Here is a 15,371-nt window from a genome sequence, read left to right as displayed (position 1 = left end):
AGATTGTGCTACAAAAATCACAAACACCGCTTGCATCACTGTATTATGGAAATGCGTTACTAACAAAATTAGCATTTTTTAAACCATAGCAATGCAACTAACAGCCTCACTCATTTTGTAAATTGTCACCTGAAAACACAGAGGAGGGTAGCCAATGGTGACGTAATGTCACCTAATACAAAGCGTGCAATCCCTTGTAGGCGATACTCGAAGGAGCCTCCCTCCAGGGGGAGTTCCACAACTGAGTTCATTTGATGACGTTGGGAGCCATGTTCTGTTTGGGTAGAATCGCTGGGAATCGGGTTGAACAGCAGCATTTACCTCGCTCAATCTGCCCTTTGCCTTGGTGCCAAAGAAACCATGCATTTCCCGTTAAGCAAAGCTCATCGAAACCTCTTTTTGTTCCTTTCGATTTGGTGCGTTGCTTTATTTGAGAAGAGACATCCCTCACGGAGACGTTGTTTGGATTGCCCATCGTCGAGTGGTGTGCAGTAGCCGATAACTGCCTGCTTATCTCGAGGAAGCACCGTCGTGGACGAGTGTCTGTTCACTGTCGATAAACGGGGTTGGTCCATTTTGTGAAGCAAGAGTAGTTGATGTGCCAGACTGCAGAGACAAGTTCATTGGTCTGTGGTTTGTGCGCAGTCGATTGTGTTGGTGAGCGAGAGTATGAAGAGGAAACCCATGACTGCGTCGTGTGTTAGCCCAGATCTTGCATGATCACTTTAGTAACATATTTGATTGTTGCAAGTTGGTGCATTATTTTACTATTCAGTGAATGTCTGTAATATCTCCCAAATTATCTGCTCTTTTCTTTTAAAATTTGAATGGATGCCACATTTAAAACAAACAGAACTTAGTATGTTGGTTCTCGCACGTCACTTTTGTAGGTTCAATCAGGGGCCATGAAACAATTTCTTGACTCCAGCATGTTCTTTTTATTTATCATTGTCACTCCAAGTAAAGAAAAGGTAGCATATACTTGCTCCGACTGACACAAGCCTATTCCATGCAAAAAGAAATTTGCACATATGTGTTTCAAAACATTATTAACTAATTGGAACAGGCTGACAAAACGTGGAACAGCCGCACAAAAAATATTAATAGGAATAATCAGCCGTTGCATTCTCTTGCCTCACACTGTCTCCGTCAGTGGCTTTCCCTCGCCTATCAGAGTAGACCAACCCTGATGCACTGCCAGAATAGTCCTCGTCGGGGATGGGTGGAAATTCGTGAGTAGAGTGTTCGACAGTGCCGACGGAGCTGCCGGCGGTGGCTACATGTATGGACGGACGGACGCTGGTGGCTGTATCTCTATATTGGGCAGTAGCTTGCGCCACTTAGCCCAGGGATTAACTACCAAAACTCAAGTTGACCCTCATGACTTGCATGCCATCAGACAAGGCAGTTTCTCAATCTAGTGAAGCATACGTCATCAAAACTGAAATATGCTGATCTGGCTTAAACATCAGACCCACTGCTGCTATCGGAGTCCGAAAATTGCCATGCTTGTCAGTGCGCCAGACCCATGCAAGTGGTCATGGCTGTCAACAATGATACTATGGAGTCGGTTTCAAGCAAGCCCGGCTTAAACATCTCTGCCATGCGGAAAGAGGAACACAGAAAACAGAACTAGTTTTCAAATCATCTTCGAGATGATGCAGTGAGCCCGGGAGCTCCGCGAGAGTTTTGAAGTAATCGTTTGTGCCCATCGATTGTGAGTGGTCGGCGCTCTGTGGTCACAGTCGGGAAAGAACTATTGTATTTTCCAGACTATAGTACATGTTTAAAAGTTCAAAGTTTACCTGGTGCGGACTATCTACAGGTACAGAATATACAAGGATTTGTTTTTCTAGATCTTTCACTGCTACAAGACGTGAAGGATTTTATGAATAACCAAGTATATTAATGTGTATTTTGCAGAATACAAGCTTCTTTGTGAGCTAATACCTTAGGTATTTGTCCAGGTGTGCCACACAATTTTTACGTTAGGATTAGGCACGGCATGCAGACTATGCACCGAGTGCAGACTGTCTAAGCATGTGCTTTTACTTTTAGGGGTGAAGCTCCTTAGGGTCTAGCCTTGTCCGTCCGGCATCTGTGCTCACATCGATCTTGCTGGTGCTCGTGCTCGTAATCGTGCTCGTGAGCTCACGTGAGCACGTGAGCACGTGCTCACGTGCTCGTGTAGAGAAAAAAAAAAATGATGAAAAAAAAAAAAAGTTTGCGCAGTTGAGAGGATTTGAACCTGTCCATAGCCTTAACCACTCGGCCACAACTGCGGGATGAGTAGGGGGCTCTGAGATGTGGTAGTAACTCAAGAGCTGGGGATGTCATGGATGAAACGTTGCATGTAGCCGCTCAACGTCTATACGGGAGAGGGCGCTGCGGTCAAATGCGTATATAATCGCGTTAAACTTTGCACGCATTGGCTCAATGTTTATAGACGAGAGGGCGCTGCGGTCAAATGCTCAAATGCGTATATAACCACGTTCCATACCACACATTCTCTTTCTGACATGGATGAAAACGAACGAAAGGCTCGGCATGCTGCGGCTCAGCGTCTGCGCAGACAATTGCACCACCAGAGCTTCGCCCCAATCAACATCATTCACCACGTGGAGATGCGGTCATTTTTTTACCCCAAATTTGCCCTTTCGGACTATATACTGGGTCAAGACTGTAGTCTGTAAAAATAAGGTAGTTGTCCTTAATAACATACTATAAACAGGTTGAGGGCTATTAAAACTCCATTTACCATTTTCGAATTAGTCGAGGTAACACCTTTTGGAGCATGTCAAAATGTGCGAGTAGGCCAATGTCAGTGTAGCTTGGAAAATCCTGTGGGGAAGTGTCAGTAGCCATAAGCCCTTCAGAAGAAGATAGCTGTTAAAGGGACCATGAAGGCAATTTAATTTTTTTTAAAAAAAGAAGGTGTTTTCGGAAGCATTGGGGTCCTGGCATGCCACACAATTTTTTCTAGAACGTTGTGACTCTTATTTCTGTACCTGCAAATAAATTTTCGAAACCGAAACAAACATTCAGATTTCTTCCCTTTTTCGCCTCTGGAAAGGGAAGTGACGTCAGGGAGCACTGTCGGCATCGGTAGGATTTAGTGCACACTCAGTGTGGTTCCCGTGGTTCGCTCTAGTGCATGGCGGTCTGTGAAGAAAACCTGGAAGAAATGGACGACAACGCCGCGCTCGCAAACGAGTTTGAGCTCCCGTTCAGCGACCTCACGCCGACTGAACGGGAGATGCTGCTAAGGACGCAGAACTCTGGATTGGCGACCGATGCAGCAATGCTGCGCATTGCTGCATCGGTCGGCAGTTTATGCAAACTAACGTCGCCCAATCGACCGCACGTCCTTAGCCGACCTTTCGCGCAACCTACTACTGCACATAAATGCGGCATGAGTGGTGAGACACCAGTTCGCAAAGCGAACACGAGACGACGCACGAAACCAAAACCAAAAGTCCGCCGTCCCCGGCGCTCGAACCTTTTTTTCTTTTTCTTGTCCATGGTTGCTCGATGCTTGTTACGCGCCCGAGGTAGCAGTGCGGGATGCGTTCAACCAGCGGCAAACGGAGGGATCGCTTCAGATTATGCTTTTATACACGGTATGAAACCTTCTAATTCCCAACTACAACTTCAAAATATTATCCAACGTTCAAATAAACTTTTTTTATCACATCTCACCACCGAAATCGAAACCAAGAGCGCATCTATCGTTTGAACCAATCGCCAGACGAGGAGCCCGTTGTCGTCACGCTTCGACGGCGCACTTTAGTTCACCTTTCTGCCGCCGCCTCGGTGGGGTCTCAGGCATCGTTCCCAGCGCTATTATTAACGCGCGTGTTTGCTCGATTGGTGCGGCACCCAAACTTCTGTTCGGGCTAGAACTTGGTCAACAGTATCTGAGACGTGCCTGACATCCATTTCAATCGTCGAATAAAACTTTGAAACTGCCTTCATGGTCCCTTTAAGGGCAGGTGTTGTGGTTGTGTACATATCTGGCACTTGACTGCCTCTGCTGTGACCTTGTTTGTGCCCTATTGAAGTATGGTGAGCTCGGGTGTCGATGACGGGGCTCATTAATATCTCTGTGTATGTTGCTGTGAATAGTTCCAATGTTGATTGATTTTGGTGCCACATGCCATTTGTGGCAACATTACGGCAGTTCCAGGCTGGGGTGTTTCGTCCCCCCAAACGTTTTTCATCAGACTTCCAATTGCATCTCCTTGTAGTTGACCCCATTGGCTATGAGGTAGGCATGGCTCAGGGAGAAGTAAGCTTGCTCCAGTTGTGAAGATGAGAGCTGATATATGGGCCTATTGAATGATTGGCGGGCATGTTTTCCTGCACTCTTCTCGTGGTAGTGTAGGTGATCGACGATCACTTGGGCTTTACTCATGAATCTCTATTTGGGTATCGAAGAGGTGGACACCACAGCAGCCGTACCTAAGCGAGGCTTTGGTGATTAACTCACTGACTTTCTGCACTCAGTCTAGAAATGGTGAGGTCATTAAGATGGACCCAAGTGGGACACAATACAGAAGGGTGACATGTTGCGTCGATGGCGCATCAAAGGTTTGAGAGATTGTCCGGAACTGTACTACATTTTACGAGTGACAGCTAGCAGTTAATCGTTGTGCTTGTCTACCCCCAAGATAATTGAAAGTAAACCTTGGTTCATTACTAGGGTGTGCCAGGTGCCCTACATTCTTAGTTTTGACACTTAAACCCTCCAGAAGTTTGGTAAACATCAGGCGGTGAGTGTTGGTGCACGCACTGCGACCTTGTAGTTTGCCGCTGCAGATAGCTCGGCCCCATACCCAAGGCTGACTTCGCTGCCTTTGTTATCGAAGCAACACTCAATACAGCAGCATATCTTGGTATGTTTCCAGGGGTGCACTCCCCTAAACGGGCAACGTTTGGAAGGCGCTCAAAAACTTAAATGTCCCAAAGTTGTCAAGGTGTCATGTTGAAAATCATTGGTTGTTGCCTATTTAGGTGGTTCCTTAACAGGTTACTGAGATGTGTGCTTTTTAATTTTGAGGAATTTTCTGCCCGATAAAACGAGCCTCGGCCGTGAGTGGAGCTTTGCTTGTGCGGATTGTCGGATGCGACAGTGACGGGAAGCGCGTGCGGCATGCAGGCAAGCTTGGATGGCTGACACGAAGGCTGCAACCAATGGGGTGCCCGAGGGGAAGCTGGAGCGGTACGACGGGGACGATCCGGCAATGCAGCGGCAGTTGTGGCGACCCCCCGACATCGAACAGGACATGAAGGAGATGGAGCGGCGCAAGCGGGTGGAGATGATAATGAACAGCCAGCTGTTCCGGGAGGAGCTGGAGCGCATCATAGAGTCGCAGCTGTCGGAGGGCTACACGCCCTCGAGCATGGCAGCCCTACAGCAGGTAACGGAGCTGCTTTTGCCGCATGCCACGAAGCAGTCGACGCTACGGGGCGGCCGCTGCCTGGTGCCCATCAATGACATGCGGGGCGTGGACGGCCTGCGCTACTCTAAAGGGGAGAAGGTGCTGCGCTGCAAGACGGCGGCCCTTTGTCGCCTGCTGGACGCCCACGGCTGGACGAGTGTGGGCTTCGACCATGTCACGGTGGGTTGGTGGTGGTGGAACCCTCGGGGACGGTCCTGAGCTCTTGGGTTTGCAGGCGCGGCTGAGCCAGGACCAGGAGCACTTCCTGGTGAACCCACTGGGCCTGCTGTACCACGAGGTGACGGCCTCCAGCCTGCTCAAGCTGGACATGCAGGGCAATGTGATTGACTCGGGCACTACCACGTTCCACTTCAACCGGACCTGGTATGCCAAGCACGCCGCGGTGCACGCGGGTCGGCCGGACCTCAAGTGCCTGATCCACGTGCAGCACCCGTCCTGCGTGGCGGTGAGTGTTGGGGGAGGAGGCCCACGGGGGCGGGGGGCTGAGGCTGGGGTCCGGGCAGGTGTCGGTGCTCAAGGATGGCCTGGCGGTGGTGGGGGCGGAGGCGGCCCTGCTGGGGGACGTGGCCTACCACGACGGGGCGGACGGGCGGGACCTGGCGCGCAGCTTGGGCCCCAGCAGCAAGGTGGTGTTTGTGCGCCACCACGGGGCGGTGGTGGGTGGCGACTCTGTGGAGGAGGCGTTCTCGCTGCTCTGCTGGACGGTGGAGGCGTGCGAGACCCAGATGCGCCTGGTGCCCGTAGGCCTGGACCGGGTGCACACGCTCTCGGAGGAGGCGCAGAGAGCGGTGCGTGAGGAGCATGCCCGCCTGCGCACGGACGAGCCCCTGCCAGGAGGCGACGAGGACAAGGAGAAGGCAGAGCCCAAGGAGAAGGCCAAGCGCTGGCGCCCCTGCGACCTGCTCTTCGAGGCCCACATGCGCACCCTTGACAACTCGGTAGGTCTCGGCATGACGGGGCACCGCGGGGCGCCACAGGACTGGTCTCTCTTGCAGGGCCACCGCACGGGCTACGTGTACCGGCAGCCGCTACTGCGCAACGAGCTGCCCCGGCTCAAGACGGACGTGGAGGTGCCTCCAGCCGCCAGCTCCATTGCCCAGTTCCTTGAGGAGGACAAGTGGCTCAGGTGGGCGGGGATCTTCTTTTTTTGGCCAAACTCCGACGGGTCCGGGGCAACTTGCCTCGGCAGTTGTGTTGGCGGGAGGATTTTTGACCGTCGTTTTGTGAAACACCCGGTAGACGTCCAACCTGAACGTTCCCCAATCAAGGTTCGTGCAGCTTGCTTGAACTGACTGATCTAGTCTGTGCATTTCAGGAATCTAGTGCACTGGTTTGAACCGCAAATTGCGACTACTTGCTCTACTTTCTAGCTGCAAGCCTTGTGCACTGTGGCCTGATCTATCATTATCTAGTTTCTAAATTTTTGTTGAGATTGAACAAACATCTGCATGCCATCTCAGCGTTGCTTGCAAGAACACCATTGGTGGCACTCTGCATTTTGAGAAAAATAATTGTCGGACAACTTAAGAAATATGAACCACTGGGCGCGTTAAGTCCGTGCTTCGGAGCGCGAGAGTTCGGCACTCCTTTCAGTAAACGGACAGGAGTGCTGTCGAAGACTGACATTCGAGCGCGCTCTTCATGCACCAAATATTTCTCGGAGCGTCAGTCACTTCTTCGCACTCCGTGACGTCACATAAACAAACGAAAGGGCTGCACTGTTGTTGAGACCGTTCAGAGGAAAGGCATAGCCTGACCGCGGCTCCTTTTAAGTTGATTAGTGCTTAATCCAGCAGGTAAAAACAATTTGAAAGCCAAGACAGCAACTAGCGTTCCAAAAAAGGTTTGTTCCTGCATCTCGCCTGAAAACGAATTCATCTATAAAACGGTAGCGTGCCGATATCACGGTGACAGAAAAGTTGTCGAGATGAGGAGACATTCGGACTGCTACCCCTTTTATGATGCTCAGCCCAGCGAACAAAGATACTTCGATTAGAAAGCCGAAACATCAGTTAGCGCCGAGGAAAAAGTTTGATCATGCGCCTTGCCTGAAAACCAATTCATCTATCGAATGAGCGTGCTGATTGATAGCTCAGCAACAGAAAAGTTGTGATGAAAAGACAGACCGCTGACCTTTTTAAAATGCTTAGCCCAGCCGCAGCGAATAAAGGTAATTAATTGGAAATCTGAAACGTCAGTGAGCATTGCGGGAAAGGTTTGTTCATGCATCTTGCCTAAAAACAAATTCATCTATTGAACGGTAGCGTGCCGACAGCAGAGCGACAGAAAAGTTGTCGAGATGAGAGGACAATCAAACCGCTGCAATTTTTAGAATGCTTAGCCCAACGAATCACGATTTTTAGTTGGAAAGTCGAAACATCAGTTAGTGTTGCGGAAAAGGTTTGTTCATGCATCTCGCCTGAAAACGAATTGACATGTTATCTATTGAACGATGGTGTGCCGGTATTGGCATAGCACATTGACGGCTTCCATCTTGCGCTGTAGGATGGAATCACGAAATATCTGACAAGTTTGGGTTTCCCGCGTCAACAAGCGGGTTCAAGAATGTTGTCTTCAATTTAAATATGAACAGCATGCATGGTCAATAAATAGGTTTTCAAAGGTAACTTTCCACGTATGTGATTGAACTGAGTCTTCAAACCTTTCAGGAATATTAAATTGTTCGTAGACACTTTATAACGTCGCCATCTCTTTTACTTGATACTCTGCCGCTTCGCACTGGCCTAATTAATTTATCCTCGAAATAATTTCGAAGATAAATTAATTTCTAGAAGTCGCGAGAAAAAAAATTCTTAAAATGGTGATATGGCAGCTGCTGTGATAAGATAAAACCAGAGTCCTATATTCCTGATGAGATAACTTAATTTTCATCTCTGCCACATGCCTCCATGCTGTGGCACTATTGCCGCTCGCGTCAACCTTCACCACCATGCACTGGCACGTATACGTGGAGCTTCACCGCATCACATCGGTGTGTTAGGAGAAGTGGGCTTGGAAATTGTGCTCACTACTATTACAGGTCAATCTTTTTTTACCTTGATTGTAGGCCTGCCTCTAATTTTAAAGAGCGGTGCCGAGGAAGTAAAACTAAACAAAAAACGCGGACCTATATTTGAATAAGTAGTCAAGGTAGATCCTGCGCAGCAGTCTATTGCAAGGGCCCTGAACTCTGATTCAACCCTGTTTTCAATGCCGCTAACTCTTGCAGAATGAGGAGTGTCACTTTTAAAGCTCGACTCAAATTTTTGGTAGTATTTGGAGGGGGGGGGGGGGGGGGGGGGGGTTGCAGTTTATAATATTAGATATTTTAGTTTTTTAAGTTCCTAAATCTTGGTAGAACATATTTTTATTGATTGACGTTTTAGTAGGTATGCTAGTTCTTTTCCGGAATTTTGCATAAATAACGTATTTACTCGAGTAATAGCCGCACTATTTATGAAGAAGGCCCTTGCGTCTACTTTCCCGCAAAGCACATATACAGCCAATCATTGCGTTGCACATAAATAACTTAACGAATAACTAGATCGAGAACACTATCCTCCATACACTGGACAACAAATGGTTTCTTTTCTGGAGATTTTGTGACTCGGCTGGTGGCTGAATTTGAGGTAGAGCCTAGAAGTTTGTCTTCATGTGGTAGATCTCGAAGGACGGAATCACACAGACTGCCACGTTGCTATCTTTGCACCAGTACCTAGCTTCTTTGCGGATCTTGGTCTCTCCAGCAGACGAGGCCTTGAAGCAGACAACGCACCACCGGGTTGGCAGTTTTTTGTTGGCCATCTGAGGAATGAAGCTGACGAAATGGCGGGCTGTAAGCCGTGTGGCTTCGTTGTCGGATCACCTTCCCACTTTACTCTGCTGGCTCTCATTGTGATTTGGTGAGATCACCTTTTCGATGAGGTCCAGTTGGTAGCCCAGCTGACTGAGCGCGGTTGCTCTCTTGTACGAAACAAAGGAGTTGTAGATAGACATGTCAAAAGGTTGCCGAAAGATTTTGTTGTAGACCTTCTGGCCGTCCCTTACCGCAGGTAGTATGAGAGGATTTGGTCACTTTTGTCTACACCTCCCATCGTGTTGTAGTCTTAGACCTCAGCTGATTTCACCACTTTTTCGTTGCGAGCATTTACGCCTTCCACGAGAGCCGCATCGTGAACTGTGCTGAGCAGTTTGACGAATTTCTTGTCATGGCCATTGCAGAATCATGCACTTCCCTCGCTGAGAAGCCCCAACTTCTCCCTTGTTCAGCTTCAGATCTTTGAAGGGGGCATTTGTTTTCTTGTTGGGCGAACCGTGCCATAGACATTGGTCTTATGCTGGAGGAGTTTGTCCACAAGCTCCGGAGAGGTATAGTAGTTGTCAACTGTCGTGCGGTACCCTTTGAAAAGGAAGGATTCCATTGGAGTCATAAAAATCGTTGTACCCATGGCAGTGTCTTCCTCCGGAGTTACTATCCCCTTGCCAGTGTACATGATGAGGGTGGAGAGTAACCGCTCTCAAATTCGCAAAGCAGGAAACACGTCATGCTTGCTTCAGAGGTAGGTACTGTCTCCACGAAAGCCTACCTTCGTACAACATCAGGCTTTCATCAACCGCCACAGTGCTCTCAGGGACATAGAGAGCGAGAAATCACTCCTTGAGAAGACACAGCAGAGGCCACAACTTCCGGAGCTTCGGCTGGGGTTGCTGCGATTTGTCGACTTCCTCATTGTTTGTGAAATGAAGAAACTTCATTATAAGATGAAATTGATTCTTGCTCATGAGCTCTCTAGAGATGGGGGTCTGCAAAATTTTTCTGGTGGACCAGTACATTGCCAGTTCAGGTTTGTCGATAATGCCCTGCAAGAATATAATTGCAAGAAACACCTTGAGCTCCTCTGCAGTAAGCAACCTCCAAGCAGTGGCGCGGGAGCTATTTGTTTTCTGTTGCGCCAACAGGAACTGCTCAGTGTACCTGTTCATCCCCAGCACGATCAAGGCAGTCACGTCATCATCAAAAAACTGTTAAAAACTGAAGAGGGTTTCGATCACCTTCTACTGTGGTGGTCATTCCCGGCGATGCCAAAAACTAGGAGGTGGAGGTGGTAGCTTCTCGTTGTCAAGTTTTGTCCATTTCTGAGATGTCAACAAGTCCTCGTTGCCACTTGCATCACCGTTGTCGGAGCTCAATTCAAGGTCGGATGACCAGTCACTGCAGCTGTCCAAAAGCAATTTATCATCTTCACTTGAATTATCAGAAATGCCCGCAAAGACGTGTTTTCGCCTTTGCATGTGTCTTTTAAGAAGACAGATGGGATGGCAATCTGGGAGCACGGACGCCAGACAAGGCTAGACTCTAAGGAGCTTCACGCTTAAAAATTCATATTCTGAAGGGGACAGTAAATGGAACACTCTTAAGGACACATTGCACACAGTTTTTGGCGTCGCTCTGCTGTTAACATTGTGCATGCACAGACGCTTAATGTCACTTGAATCTGGTTTCGGCGCACGTGCAGTCCCCACACATGGTATGGACGAATGCAGGCTTGTTTGCAAACGGTGCTTTGGTGCATGCTTGTATGCACCAAAGCACCGTTTGCGAACGAGCCTGCATTCGTGCAGGCTTGTAGGTTGGTGTATGCTTGTATGCGAGTGAATGAGAAAAATGGGAGCCTAATTTTTCAAATGCACGTCCACCGAAGCGGATTTGGCAGATTGTCCTGGAAGTTTTAAAATTAATACCAGAAGCACCACTTGCCAATGCCGTATGAACTCTTAAAATTCCCGTGAGAGTTTAATATCATGTCGATGTTTGTCTTTTAGTTGTTAAAGCTGTGTGGTGAGCAATATTTATTGTATTAATCACCACTTAATTTTGTAACTGTTCTGGTTCATGAGACGGTTCCTGAAAAAAACTTTCTTCTAAATAGGTAATCGAATAACGATTGGCTCTAAAACTATAAGTGCTGGTCCTGATCGCTGGTGCTACATTTGTACATTTGGGCCGAGACTGAGTGTTTGGCGAGGCATAATTTAATTCTATGGTGAAAAAACACAACCTTTTTCCCAGACACCTGGTTTCTTACTTTGCCCCTTCATTAAATACTTTGTAATTTAACCCTCATAGTTCATTGGCTGAGCTACCCAATTCATTCCGTGGTTTTCTTCTGAGCTCTTTGAGATTATATGCATGTTGATGAAACCACTTTATTCCTTATGGCCAAAAGTCACGTTGCTCTTGCGTGACCCAGATCCTGGAAGCTGAGCTAATCGCAAATACTAGACATTCATACTTATTATAGTCTCCAGTGGCAATCATTTTCAAAGCCTTTCCTAAATTAAATAGTAATGATGAAGAAAGTGAAAGTGCTTTTGGACAGCTGAGCTTGTAGTCTAGGGTTGCATAATTTCTGGGGAAAATTGCAACAGGGCATGTTTCTGATTGATCATGAGACGGATCGGACAGCTTTTATATTTCAGGCTTCACACGAAGATGCTTCCGTGGTGCAGTTTTTGCAAACATAAAATCAAAGTGTTTTTCATAATTTTTATTTTCTGATGGCTTTAACGAAAACAGACTTTGAGCTTAGGTCAGTGCCCCCCGAATGAGCATTTTTTGCAACACGAGTAGTCTCGGTGACAGCCTTTAAATTCTATGAAAGAAAAAAAGAAAAAGAGGCGGTTGCCTCTTGATGCTGACATGCATCATTTCAAAACAAATTTGATTTTAGTCTTGTGACAGTTGAGTGTTAATTGCGTGTAGTGGACAGAATGTATGTGTTACAAGCACCCTTCTGCATGAAGAGTTTGAATCTACATACTGTGCAGGATAGTGGATTTGCCTTTGAAACCTGCTTGATTGCATGTGTATTGCTATTTTTGTAGTTATGCAAATGTGATGAGATAATGGTAATTTAAATTAATCAGATTTTGATCTTGTAATTCATATATTTCCAAATGACTTGCATGTGTTTTGAATGTGTGCTTACATGCATTAGTTGTGGCATTGCTTTGCCAACTATAGAAGCAAAAACACAAAAAGCACAAAAAAGTGTCTTCAGGTCACGGGAACACATGCTTAAACAATGTCTACTAGACGTTGCATGAAGTATCCGTGCAGTTTTCAGCATTAATCCACCGTCTGTGCCTTCATGTAGCTTCTCTAAAACCAACTTTTGGCTTCATTGTGGCCAAAAGCAGTGTTTGGGATGACACTCGGCCAAATGTTTGGCGGTGTAGGCAGCATGTTGAGATGCGGGCGTGGTGTGCGTTTCAGCCCGCTGAAGAAGCTGCTGGATGGGCGCAAGACTCAGGACAAGGTGCGCTGGGTGAACTCGCCCAACACATACCAGCGGGTGGAGGTGCTGGAGACGGGCACCCAGGACCCCAAGAAGATCACCAAGGTAGCCCAGTAGGGGGGACGGGGGCGGGAGGGGGAGTCTCTGACGCTGTGCGCTCTCTCTCCCCAGTGGGTAGAGGTCGGAGGGGAGGCAGACGCAGTAAGCAGCGGGGCCCTTTGCTTTGGGGGGGCGGCCTCTGGGCGCGCACGCTGACCTGGCTCCTTCTCCCGCAGTGGGTGCAGGACGGGTCGCCCTCGACCTCGGTTAAGATAGACACCCCGCACCAGTTTGTCCCCAAGGGTACTGACCCCACCGAGTTTAAGCGCAAGCAGAAGGAGGTCAGTGCTTTTCCTTGTAACCCTTGTGTGGCAATAAACGCTGTCGGCTGCCCCCTGGCTCAGTGTGTGGCTCTCCTGCAGCTGAAAGAGAATCGGCTCAACTCCAAGCTAAATGCCGGGCCCCAGTCTAACCTGCTCGAGGGGGTCACTTGGGAGGAGGTGAAGAAGATGCAGGTTGGTGGCCGGGTGGGCCGGTGGTGGCGGAGGGGGGGCCTTGACGGGGTTTCCCTTGTGGCAGGACGCCGTGATGAGCGGCACGGGGGATCAGGTGGTGTTGGTGGGTGCGGCTTCCAAGGGCATTATTCAGCGGGATTTCCAGCACAATGCCATGGTGTACAAGAGTGCATACAGCAAGAACCCCTTTGACAACATCAGCGACGGGGAGCTGGAAGAGTACCGCCGCCTGGTGGAGAAGAAGCAGCGGGGCGAGCCGAGTAAGTGGGGTTGGGGCATCTGCCGCCGGGGGTCCTGCTCAAGGCCCCCCTGCTGCCGCAGTTGAGGAGGAGGTGCCCGACTCGATCAAGGCGCTGCTCGTGGAGCCCCAGCGGCCCCAGTCGCCCCTGCGCCCGTCCGACGACGACGAAGACGACTCGAAGGCGAGCGGCCAGGTCCGCCGCTCGCTCTCGTCCCGGCTGGCCACGCAAGGTGAGCGTGGGTGCTGGAAGGGTAGACACACGCTTGGAGAGGCTGACAGAACTGGAGTACTAACGATTGACCAATGCTTTTTTTATCTATTATCTGGACTGGCCCACATTCATTTGGCCTTCCCTTTATCAGAAATTTAAATTTTTATCAAAGTGCTGCTTCTGGCAAGGGCAGTGAAAATAACTTTCGCGTCTCATGTCCAAGCATGTGCAATCTTCTACTGACTAAAACACCGAGCAAGTGCCCTATCCAAATTTAGATAATTCACACTGTGTAGGGAAGGAGGCCTTCGTCGGGTTGGGACCAAAATTCCAGGTGGCACTCATGAAAAAACAGTGGCCAGTAAAATTAAGAATATGCAGTTTTGTCTGCTCTATTTTTGTTTATTTGTTATAGTTCTTCATTTCATCATAAGTGTGGTTTGGGACCTTTGTTGCGGCGTGTAACACACTGTTCGTCTGCTCTTGCATGAACACTTGATGACTGCTCGCTCTCATGATTTTCACAGATTACAGTGATGCAATTTTTTTAAAATATTTCTACAAACTTGTGTACTCTGCTACATCCTACTACATTTCAGCGCTGCTACACAGCCGTATCATTACGGTAGGCTGATGTGAATATTTAAAACTTTGAATATCACTTAGAATAGCACATTATTCGTGCCATATAATTGTGTCGTTGACTCACTCGCTGTCTGATACAAGTAAATGAAATAAATTCATCAAATAAGTTCTAATATGAATTACAATTGATCGGATACACAAAATATACAAAAACATTTTTAAGCAGAAAGAAAGAAAACGGGTAAACAAAGCTCCAGTGTTAGCGGGCACAGCAGAAAACCTACTGCACTGACAAGAAAATGGAGGTCAGCTATGGCGGCAGGATCACAATGCCAAGATGGTGGCACCCTTACAAAGTTGCTGTTGTAAGCATTTCTAACCACAATATTTTTAAGGGGAAGAAAATATCTTTTTTTCTGGTGGAGACTGCATCATGGGGAAATCTTAAACCCCCTGGAAATGGGAGGAGGTACTCACACAAGTAAGGGTGCTTGCTTGATATTTTTGCAGCTAATCATCTGAGCACCCAACAGCTTCACTGGGGCTACTGCCCCCAGATAGGCCATAAAAATAGTGTCACATTTTTGTTCGTCGGGCCATCTCTCGCACTGTTGCAACTCTGGAAGCTAAAATCTTGTGCTGCCTGGTTAACCAGGCGCACAAAGCTTTTATGTCCAGTGTGCCAGCACGCAATCGTAGGATAACTGCTAGAGTAGTTTGCAGCTGCCATCTTGTTTCTGGGATTTCTTTAATTAAGGCATCTTTAGAAGGAACAGAGGTGGGTGATTTCTTCCCTAGTGCTCCAAGTTCTTGCTTCAGGAGCTTTGAGGTGAATTCTCTATGTTGGTGCTCGGGTGTTTTTGTGGTGCCCTTTTATGCGTAGGGTAGGGCTCTTTTCGGTCGAGAACAATGAGCTAAGTGGTGTATACCTGATGCACAGCCTTGCCATTCGAAGCTCACGCATGTTTCCTGCCCTGGAACTTTGGCTAGAAAAGTTGCACGAATATTGTGCGAGTTCAC

The 15,371-nt window shown here is 48.2% G+C and overlaps 1 protein-coding gene across 6 annotated transcripts in view; it reads left to right on the top strand.

Moving 5' to 3' along the window:
- The window catches only part of LOC8053291 (protein hu-li tai shao), a 38,563-nt gene that overhangs the window by 9,508 nt on the left and 13,684 nt on the right, over positions 1-15,371 (top strand). For all 6 annotated transcript variants that reach the window (XM_040209211.3, XM_040500563.2, XM_040500562.2 and 3 more), the window contains exons 2-11: positions 5,159-5,621; positions 5,677-5,907; positions 5,966-6,400; positions 6,458-6,588; positions 12,739-12,865; positions 12,932-12,961; positions 13,036-13,140; positions 13,222-13,314; positions 13,379-13,574; positions 13,636-13,785. In XM_040209211.3, the coding sequence (XP_040065145.2) occupies positions 5,169-5,621; positions 5,677-5,907; positions 5,966-6,400; positions 6,458-6,588; positions 12,739-12,865; positions 12,932-12,961; positions 13,036-13,140; positions 13,222-13,314; positions 13,379-13,574; positions 13,636-13,785 (1,951 nt within the window). In that variant the 5' untranslated portion in view covers positions 5,159-5,168. The remainder of the gene's footprint in view (positions 1-5,158; positions 5,622-5,676; positions 5,908-5,965; positions 6,401-6,457; positions 6,589-12,738; positions 12,866-12,931; positions 12,962-13,035; positions 13,141-13,221; positions 13,315-13,378; positions 13,575-13,635; positions 13,786-15,371) is intronic.

Source organism: Ixodes scapularis, unplaced genomic scaffold (genome assembly GCF_016920785.2).
Source record: "Ixodes scapularis isolate PalLabHiFi unplaced genomic scaffold, ASM1692078v2 PGA_scaffold9__187_contigs__length_104089568, whole genome shotgun sequence".
NCBI classification, from domain to species: Eukaryota; Metazoa; Arthropoda; class Arachnida; order Ixodida; family Ixodidae; genus Ixodes; species Ixodes scapularis.
Note: the sequence above shows the minus strand (reverse complement) of the source record. Positions and strands in the feature narration are given on the sequence as shown.